This window comes from Seriola dumerili, unplaced genomic scaffold (genome assembly GCF_002260705.1).
Source record: "Seriola dumerili isolate Sdu_G_001 unplaced genomic scaffold, Sdu_1.0 BDQW01000024.1, whole genome shotgun sequence".
Classification (NCBI taxonomy): Eukaryota; Metazoa; Chordata; class Actinopteri; order Carangiformes; family Carangidae; genus Seriola; species Seriola dumerili.
Window position 1 is genome coordinate 1402657 of NW_019174279.1, and position 10871 is coordinate 1413527.

Here is a 10871-nt window from a genome sequence, read left to right on the forward strand (position 1 = left end):
ATGATTAGAAAAGGAGATTAATGTTGAAAAGTTTTTGTCCTTTATCTGATTTGCCAGTTTTGTTAAAAAACAAACAAACAAATGAAATCCCATCCATCTGAGGTCCAATTTAAGCCAAGGTTCCCAAAACTAATGATTCTTCTACTGCAGTAAAGCCAAATTAGGTTTAAAACCCCCTCACATTAATATATTTGTTAAATATGAAAATAAGCACTCATATTTACACATCTGTAAATTACATCTTAGTCTATATTCTTGGGGACCCACTGGAGCTCCTCGGGGACCTGTAGTGGTCCTCGGACCCGACGTTGGGAACCACTGATCTGTTCTGGGCTCCTCGGGAAACTTCTGCGAGGAGCGACTGAAGGAAGTTACAGCCCATGTTAGGAAATGTTCTCCCTGGGGCGCTGCTGCAGCCGGCGGAGTTAGTGTCAGCTGGACGGCTCAGGGCGTTGATCGCACGTACGGGATTTACTCTCAGGCACGAATCACAATAATAACAATAAGAAAAATCATTTACCAGCATGGCTCAAGCGAAAATACAGGCGAAAATGAACGAAGCTCCCTGCAGCAAGTTCAGCAGGACACTGTCCATGGCAGATCGCTCCGGACGACTCCTGGAAAATTTGGATCTGCTGGAAACGAGGTACAGTTAAGTAACAGGCCTGAACCATGTGCGCTATGTACAGTGCACTTGAGGAGCTGTTTGAAGATTTGTCGTGTTTACATTGTGTGGCTGCTTACAGCTTTAATAGTAAGTTTAGTGACAGCAATAAGTGGGTTTAGGAGCGAAAAAAAAAATATATATATATCTATATACATAGATATATATATAGACATAAGTACATAGTTGAAAAATCTGTATTTATTTTGTATCCTAGCGTGTATTGATTGTGATGCTCACGTTCAGAACTGTCATAGTAAAAGCCGTTATTTTTTCACAATGGAGGGATGTGGTTTTGAATGGGCGGTGGAGGTTGTGACCTTCCTCTGTCTCTCTATCAGGGTGGAGGCTTTACGCGAAGCAGCATCGGCCATGGAGCAGGAAAGGGAGTGCATCCTGGAAATGATTCAGTCCATACAGAACAGTCAAGAAATGCGAAACATCTGTGCTGGTGAGGCTGCTGACTCCCACACTGCTTTACTGTGTCTTTGACACTGACCATAATAGAGTCTGATCCCACCTTGTTTGTCTGTTTTCAGTGGTGTGTGTGCGTGTGCGTGCGTGCGTGTGTGTGTGTTTTAAATCCACGCATAGTTGAAGCTGCTGTAACATTGTGATCCAGTGAGGTTATGCTTTGAAAGCTGCATTATAGTTGGGTGGTGGTGTTCAAGAACCACAAGGGATTGAAAGAGGAGTAAGTCAACATGCGAGTTTTTGCACCCCACCCTAGAGAAGACAGAAATTTGCATCAGAGATTCATAGCTTGTTTTCCTTCTTTTTATATATTGTAGGATGCACAAAGGGTAGTTACAGTTAAATGATCATACACAATGTATCACAATTACAATTTCCTGATTTCCCAACTGAAGTATGTCCACCTTACATCAATACAGCTCCAGTCTAACGACACAACACTGTACATACAGGGTCTGGAAATTACACGAACACCGTCCAATCCAGTGATCCTGCCATTAATACCACCACTGTGAATCTTATAGGGAATTATGTATCAATTTTGTTGAGTTTGTTTGGTTTACACACACATATAAACATATAATACAGTATAATGCTAAAATCTGGTTTTGTCAGCTGTATGAGTTGAATCAGCACTTCTCTGACAGTCTTGAAAATGAAGTTCATAAGCGCCACAAGTATAGTGAAGTTAACTGCAGGGCCATCCTGTTGGATTGTATTGCATTAAATTAGGACTGTTCATCTGAGTTGTATGTCATTGGCTTGTGGGAGGAAACTGGAGCAGGAACATGGAAACTCCACTCACAAGGTTGAGGACAAGAACCTCGTTGTGTGGCAACACTTACAGTAGATTGCATATATGTTCTTATTATTGTGTCCACTACTGTACCAGTGTATTTTATTCATTTGAAGACACACTGATTTATCTCTTTATGTTTTCTAGGGGAGAGAGAAGAGTTAGATTTAACTGCAAACCGTCTCATGGGCCGGACGCTGTGTGTGGAGATCTCTGTTGGCACAATCAGAAACTCCCAGCAGGAGGAGGCACTGCGCAAGGCCACATCTATAATAGATGAAATGGTGAAAAAGTTACTGAGTGACATGGATGGCGGCCGGCAGCGGCTGCTGGCCCTGCATGCGGCCTGTGTGTCTGAGGCGCCGCCCGTCCCCATCGACCAAAAGTTTCAGGCCGTCGTGATCAGCTGTGCTCTGGAGGACCAGAAGAAGATCAAGCGGAGGCTGGAGATGTTGTTGAGGAACGTTGAAAATTCTGAGAAGAATATTAAGATTATGGATCACCAAAAACTGGAGGAGCCACAAGCCAACGGCAGTCAATAAGTCAATTAGTCACTAAAACACAACACGTGTCTTAAAAGCCACTAACCTCACGAGAACTGTTGTAATCCTACTAACTTTTAGAGAGACTCAACATGTAGCAGAAAGACTAGTTACTATGGGCAATGAGTAAAGCACAACTCACGAGTGAGCAGACACCAGTATTCTCCTTTAAGGAATATTACAGTGATTTCTATGCATAATCAAGTTTTACTTTTAAACGATCATCATTTACACTGACCTACTTAATATGGATCATTTATTGTGTAAACCCACCAAACGTGTGTTCACGTGTGCACTGAAGACAGAAAAAGATACAGTAGCAGTGGTTCATTGGAGGTCTGTTCCATTGATAAACTTATAAATAAGTTACCATAAAAGTCTACATAGCAGTTAACAGGTATTTTATGACTTGGTTACTGTTACTATGATCAGGAACATCTGGACTGATCCAAATTAAAGTGAAATAATTGATGAATACTAGCTATGGTCAGAAAACTGCCCAGTGTGAAAGTGTCTTTTTCTGTTTCACTCTCACCTTTTAAATCAGACACTTGTTAAAGGATTTTGGGTGTGCATACACTACCTCTTTGTGTGACGGCAACACAAATCACATTAAGCTGTGGATTTAGTTCATATTTGCATAAAACCGTTTTTAAAGTTTAATTGTGTGTCAAAAAAGCAAATTCAAAAAAAAGGCTTTGTCTTATAAGTGAATATGTTAAGGGTGGACTTTTGCTGTAATAGATGGGAATAAAACAGTTATCAGTTGCTTTTTAGGGAACCTATTCTACATAGGTTGTAACACCCTAAATGAACACTTGTTTATTGTCTTCCTTCAGCTGAACCATCTGGTAACATACACATGTTAATCTATGGACTGTATCCTGTTGGTATCAGAGATATTTTTTAAAATGGAGACTAAAACAATTATTTAGGATGGGTATGAAGCTATAAACAAAACATCATAAAGCAATGGTGAAATGGTGCTATAGTCACGTAAGTCAGCTATAAACATCTTAGTAAGCTTAACTATTCTTCCTCTATGGATGGAGTTCGAGCAAACTCCCATATGGTCGGAGGAAAGCTAGTGGTTACAATGTTGAGTTACAAACATTTTTATTTTCTGTCAAACTACTGTTTCTAAGGTTAAGACTGACTAAACTTCCACACCCAGCATGTTTACTAATACACCATCTATTAGCAACAAAGTTTACAGTTTAGTTATTTTCTTGCTAACTCTGACCAAATGCAACTAAACAAAATGTTTTAATGTCAACAGGAGACAGGAGAGTAAGGTCATTTGAAATGACACACTGGATGCCCGAGAAAAAAGTAGTTTTATTTAAGTCAGATTACCGTCAACTTTCCCCCCAAACTTAAGGTGCACAGTTGTGTGGCACGCTTCAAGTTGTGATACATTTGTAACTGTTAAAACAAAAAATCCAACAGTTGAGTGTTGTTTTTGTCAGACTCTAAGCATACATATATTGGTTTGTCTATCTAAATGTGTGAAACTGGTTTGTGAAGTTGTGTGTGAAAAGCAGTAAGACACAAAGATTATAACAACACCTGAGTGACAGCACATAAGTATGGTTAGTTTTAACTTATGGTTCTTTAAGATTATATGCCATCTTAATGATAAAGTGCGCTAAATCCATTCAGTCAAAAAGCAAAAAAGCCAAAAGTAAACACAATGTTACAAGAGAAAATTTGAGAAAGAAATATTTACAGATTCACTGTGCAGGCAGTCTTAAACAAACAGCAAGAGTAGGATTAAAATGCTTACTGGTGGTCAGTAGGGGAGAATGTAAACATGGACAAGGCATTGTGGCATTGCGACCATGGTTGAACATTCACTGATGTGGGAAAAGGCTTACATGCATTAGTTGCCACGCTTTTTTCTTTTTTTCAAAACAGAATTGTTCACATACAAACAAATGAGAGAGCTTGAAATGTGACACAATTTAGTGCCAATGGTAAAACTATTGAACACATTTTAACCGACTGTTGGGATTTTCACAACAGACTATGAAGTGAAAAAAATGAATAAATTCAGTCCCATCTGAACTTGTCTGTAGAAGCTTCTACCACAGATCTGAGATCAGTTACAAAACTTTTAAAAAGACAAAAACATGCATGCACATGTAATCCCAGATGTCCTATGTAATATAATTCCATGTAAAATACTTAGAATCATAACTATTAATAAAGAAATGTTAATAATTTCAGACAGGATATTTAATATACGACTTATCGACACTACCACATATTTCTTTGTGCTTGGTAAACCGGTGTCTTTCAGATAATGAGTTTTGGAAAGAACAATTATAAAAAGGCTTGATTGATGCAGACAAGGCAATAACATACAGTTCACAGCTAGCTGCACTGAGGAGTGAGCATTAGTCTGGGAGATCTTTTTTGGAGTACCCTCGTGTAGTGCGAAGAAACTGGATTTGCTTGCATATTCAGGCAAACACAAGCAGTCAGAAGAAAAACATCCAATTCTGATGGTCAGCTTTTTGTAAAACCTTCAGAGAACAAGGCTTTGCATTGTCCTCAAGACTCCACACCACAGGGGCAGATACAACTGAGCTATTCCCACTCCTCCCAGGAGCAGAATGATGTCAATAAAATAGTAATAACTGATACGATACAACAGAAGGCATACCAAAAATTATAAGTCTTGTACCATTTTTAGTGTTTGAAATGTTATAAATGTAGTGAAAACTGAAAACAAAAGGTAGTGAAATTTATTTACTCTGAGGTTGTGGTGAGTTACTCAAAGCTGCACCACAGTTAAAGAAAAGCTCAGTTAAATATGAAATATGTAAATTGTAAAAGTGAAATCAAAACATGGTACCATAACTGATTGTGATTTGATGTACTTTGATTCAAAGAGCAGAGTATTTAGGTATTAAGGAGGACTATTGTTGACAATAGTTATTGATATTTGGTTATACATAGGAGCACATTCTATTAATTTCATGTTACATCCAAATCACTGCAGTACTAATATTTAACTACAGCTCAGAAAATGGAAATTTGGCACTATGTCAACACTTAAGTGAAAATATCACTCAACACTGTTGTGATTCGTACAAAAATACTTCTGCACAGAGAATTAACTCTGGATTTGATAGTGTTTTGTCCATGAAACAATAGATAGAAACAATAGTCTGTCACTAAACTTAAATGATTCTATCTAGAGTAGGCTGCAACTTCCAAAAGGATTTTTATTCTTCTTGGTCCTTTGTTTGTTAGGTCGCAAAGTGATGACCTCTCTGCCGTTGCTGGAGCTCTGGTTGCAGACATTACTACTTGTGGTATTAAAAACACCTTTGGAAAAACACAATATACGAGTTATCTCACCATACTTAAGAAAAAACACTTAATGTAGCATGAAAGGTGATTTGCAGAAAGATTTCTTACCTATTTTATTGCTCGTTGTGTGGACCACCTCTGTCTCCTCTGCTGTTTGCTGTTTGAGTCGCTGAAGATACTTCTCAGCTAAGTACTTAAAAACTATAAAGACAGAACCAGCAAAAATATTACAAAAGTAACATTAAGAGTGAGACTGTTTCACTTGCATAAGACTATTTGTCCACATTTTCAGTTACCCACCCTCGTTGACATTAAGGTCCTCTTTTACCGAAGCTCGATAAAATCTCAGTTTAAGTCTTTTAGCCAAGGCTTCTGCTTCCTCGCTGCAATGCAAGTGAAGAGAATACATTTCTTGAATTCATGGTAAGGTATACTGCCTGAATTACATTTCACAGTCATTACCATTTGTCCCTCACATTCAACTGCTTTACTGTTCCACTGTGATTTTTACAAAGAAAAGAAAAAAAAGAAAAAAGAAACTTACTTTTTTATAACAGTCTCTTCCAGGAGGTCGATTTTGTTCTGCACTAGAACTGTGGGAATATCTCCAACCTCTGCCTCCACCTTCTCCCTCCAGCTGTCAATAGCCTGGTACGACTCCCTGTCTGTGGTAGAGAAGACTAGCACACATGCTTGCGCGCCTGGAATGCAAGACAACACACCATGACAACAATTCACATTTTACAAGCTGCTAAATCTAAAAAAAAAAACTTCATCTATTCTGCTATAAGTATGAGACATAATTCACCCTCCTTGAGGATGTAAAAACACTGTGAACTTCAAAACAGCCTCTTTGGAGATTCACTTTTTAGGCATGTTTACTGTGGTATTGTGTGCCAGAATATGTGCTCTGGTTAAATGCTGTGCTGCCAGTAAACCATAAAATCTTTGAAAAAACAAACAAAAAAAAAAACAAAACCCCGGTGGTAAGTGAGGTCAGTGACCCAAAGCAACAGTGATACGTTTGTTGCAGTGTGAGGGTGTGTGTGTGTGTGTGTGTGTGTGTGTGTGTATGTGTGTGTGTGTGTGTGTGTGTGGGGGGTCTTACCACGATAATATGCCTTGGTGATGGCGTCAAACTCCTCCTGCCCAGCAGTGTCCCACAGCATTAGTCTGACCTCTTCATCATTTACACTAAAACAATGAACAGGTAATGAGGCTATATAAAGTATGTAATAACTCCTAGTTAGCATAACAATATCCTACCCAGCACAACACAGTCATTTTTTTCTCTGTAATATTCATGTATGTTTGCCAAACCTGCTCTTGTTAGAACATTTTTTACATTTTATCTCACTGTTTCCTAATTAAATCAAAATAAAATGATGCATCTTATTGGATCTTCATTATTGGAATGTAGACAAAAAAAATCTTTTATTAATATTATATTATCTTTTATTAATAAAGTTGTAGTTGTTGTCTGTCAACTTTACAATAACCTTAAAAAGTACAATATATGTCTAAACTGTGGTACATCAGAGCAGAGCAGTAACTACCTGATAGAGAAAAGAGAATTTCTGTGAAACAAGCTGCTTACAGTATCTGCCTTTCCAGGAAGTCCACTCCAATGGTCTTTTTGTAGTCCTTAGTGAAGATGCCCTTGCAGTAGCGTTGGATCATACTGGACTTTCCGACAGCTCCGTTGCCAACTACCACCACTTTGATGGCCACTTCCATGTCCTCCTCCAACATGGTGGCGACGTCTGGCTGCTTTTCTCAGTTCCACTCTGCCCAGGTAGATTCAGTGATGTGACACGGACACATATACCACCTGAAAGCATAAATTAAACAAAACATTGACGTGTGGCACATGTTTAGATACTGTAAGTGAAACATCAACACGAGTGCAGCTAAAATACTGTATTGTCATTTAACACATCCTGATCTAGTTCACATTTGAAGCCATCACGTCAGTGACTCAAAGACCTCTCTTTCATCAACATGAATTTCCACTTGTTATTAGCACTTTTCACACCAAAATACAGCTCTGATTAAATTGGTTAGATAAAAGTGGTGGGTGTAAGTAGTCAACTTTTCTTAAACTTATTTCTTATCCAATACAAACAGTACCTTTATATTACAGGTTACTAGGGCTGCAACAAATGTTTATTTTTGTTATTGATTAATCTGCAACTAATCTTTTTTGTACAGTATACAGTGGGGTCCAAAAGTCTGAGGCCATTTTTGGGCCCCACTGTGTGCCAAAAATATCAACAAAATTAAAAATTACAAGAGTATAAAGCTATTGCCTCTTCTGCTTAGCCAACAGTTAAAACTTTATAAGTATCCAATTAATATTTTTATAGATCATCCAATTTGAAATCTTATAAATCTTAGCACTACAGGTTATCATAAGAATTTAATTAAGGACAAGGTACACTCTAATAAATGACTTTATATACACAATAACTGGAATTGCCCTTTTAACTATTATGTGTGTGCTCAATTTGAACAAACGATTGTAAATTTTACAGGGAACTTGTTTGGAGTGGCTGTGCGATGTGTTTATTCTTCCATTAGGACTGAGAGCAGCAGACTTCGCATAGCAACGGGGTCTTCCACAGTTATATGTGTGTAGCTGCTGAGTGCAATGATAAACAACATCTTGTGGGAAAGCTGTTCCCAATGGACACTGACAACCTACTGTGTGACTGTGATGTCCAACAGCCTGTCTGTCACAATATGTACTGTAGTAGAGGATATTATTCATGAACCATAATTGAGCCGCATTATGCAGCAGTTGTAATTATATATGTATAAATTGTTATTGTGATAACACGTAACCAAAACATGGCTTAAAATAAAACAGCCTGGTCTTTATTTGTATGCTCTTTTCAGGTTAAGTTAATACAATACACTTGATGTAACTCAGAACCTGTTCTTTCTTTTAACTTGCCATCTCACAAGCAAAGGTAAACATTTGCAGTTCTTTCATATCTCAGTCTAATCATTCCTAGATGTGCAGTTTAAATTACGGTTAGGGTTAGGTCACAAAAAGTGATTCAAAGTGGATAATAATTGGAGAACAGTCGACCACTAGTCTTAAACAGTCTGCTCAGACACAATAAAAAAAAATTAAATATCATGCTATTAACATTGATAATAATGTTGGGCAATTATTTAATGTGTATCACTGTAATCACAAAGTGTGGTATAATACATCAATACAAAGTAATAAAGCAAACAACGATCACAATGATTTCTGAGATATCTGAAAATACCAGATGAAAAGTTTGACTGCACATTACCATCAACTGCAGTATGATCACCAAAGATTACAGTTAAACAGATAATTTTCCATACCTGCACAGATAACTATGCTAACTATATTGAGGGTCCTCTGGTTATCGTATTTGCAACCTACAATGAGATCATTACCCCATTCATACAACATATTTATATAAGACATAAACAAACTAAAATATAGCCCTGTCGTTGACATGAGAGGTTAGCAGGGTTGGGTGTCCTGTGCATTACAATGCACATATAAAACAACTCTGTTAAATATGTAGAAGATAATACACCTCCCCTCCAAGTCAGTGAGTCATCTTCACAGACACACCGTTAATTTAGCCAGGCGTCAAGGCGGGGCACCGTTAAAGCCAATATTTTAGGGCACAGGGAGAATACAATTATTATAATGGTATGAGGTGTAACAACTACTTTCTGTCGAAATTTACTGCTACTGTAGGCAATGTAGTATTTCCAAAGTCTGCTGGTGGAATTAAGTTGACAAGTAAACTTTTCAATGTTTTTTATTTGCCCAAATCAGACTCCCTCGCCCTCAAGATATGACCTGTTGAATAGCAGCTTTAAGTACCGAACAGCTGCTGGTGTAGTCCCTTAAAGCTGACTGAAGGAAACGGTTCTGGACAGTGAGAATTAAAAACTAGCAAACCCACAGAGCAAGAAATTTCTTACCTGTAAAATCACGTTACGTCTCATCTGATGTCCGCCAACATAAGATGAGGTAACCAGCCAGATAACCCACAATCACATATCTACAGTCTCCCCCTGCTCTTCCCTGAGGCAAGAGGAGACGCTAGTGACTCTGGTGCTAAGGTTACCTAGCTAAGGTTAGCCACTTTTCCCAGAGAAAAGAAGCTTCTGCTCCGCCCGTTAATAATATCTAGCTAATGTCTGCACAGAGCCAGTGTGTGTTTTCCGCTTCAAAAAGGCTGATAAAGTTTAATTAACGTCGACCACTGAGTAAAATCTGTGACATTTACGGGATGAAGATTACCATCTATCGGCATTACTGTCTATCGGCGAGCCAATGTTCCAGCTAACTACGTTGCGCATGAGAGTAGCTAACCTGGCAACTGGCTAGCTCGCTAATGTTTGTTGCTAAGCAGCAGAGCCAAAGAGTGCACAACGCAAGATAGTTAACATGAAACACACGTCTCGACGTAGAAGTCTTGGGAACATTTGTAGTTCTAAAGTCACGACTGTAAATGTTGAGGTACTTGTCATGTCGGTAAATCTATAATCACTCCTTCCCGACAATGATATGATATGTTCTTCACAACTATCGTGTGAGTGTTTTATTTCTGTGGCTGACTCAATGTGAATGCCATTATTCTTCGTGGTGTAGAAAGTATTCAGATCAATTTCTTAAATAAAACTACCAACACAACAATGAATAAATTAAATCATAATTATTCATAATTGAATAAATAAATCAATCAATAAATAATAATGATATAAATGTAACTACAATAAGTAGAATATATCCCCCTGAAAAGTATACATTTTAGTATTGTCTCTGTGTGACATGGACAGTAGCCTAGTTGACCATCGACTATATTATTTACAGTCTATGGTTATGGACATTGGCAGTCATTAATATCTACAGAGCTCGTTGTATTACGTTCAGTCACAGAACAACGAAGATGATGGTTGAGTATTTTCTATTGACTTTGATTATTAATGGCAGAAAGCGTCTCGATAAATAAAGACGGGGAGCTAAGATTTGGTACGTATTAATATCATATTCTAGAGAAAAGAAGTCTTC

General features: G+C 38.0%; 2 protein-coding genes across 2 annotated transcripts; one reads left to right on the plus strand and one right to left on the minus strand.

Annotated features, from left to right (window-relative positions):
* The first annotated feature begins 403 nt into the window (after window positions 1-403).
* Window positions 404-3244, plus strand: bag2 (BCL2 associated athanogene 2). The gene is made up of 3 exons (XM_022762779.1): window positions 404-646; window positions 1006-1115; window positions 2082-3244. Exons 1-3 carry the CDS (start codon window positions 525-527, stop codon window positions 2474-2476), a joined length of 627 nt encoding a protein of 208 aa, XP_022618500.1. The 5' UTR covers window positions 404-524; the 3' UTR covers window positions 2477-3244.
* A 552-nt stretch (window positions 3245-3796) lies between these two features.
* rab23 (RAB23, member RAS oncogene family) lies at window positions 3797-10186 on the minus strand. Its single transcript, XM_022762768.1, has 7 exons — window positions 9779-10186; window positions 7395-7628; window positions 6906-6991; window positions 6342-6498; window positions 6098-6180; window positions 5906-5998; window positions 3797-5812 (listed from the first exon to the last, which is right to left on the minus strand). Exons 2-7 carry the CDS (start codon window positions 7547-7549, stop codon window positions 5679-5681), a joined length of 708 nt encoding a protein of 235 aa, XP_022618489.1. The 5' UTR covers window positions 7550-7628; window positions 9779-10186; the 3' UTR covers window positions 3797-5678.
* Window positions 10187-10871: the final 685 nt, after the last annotated feature.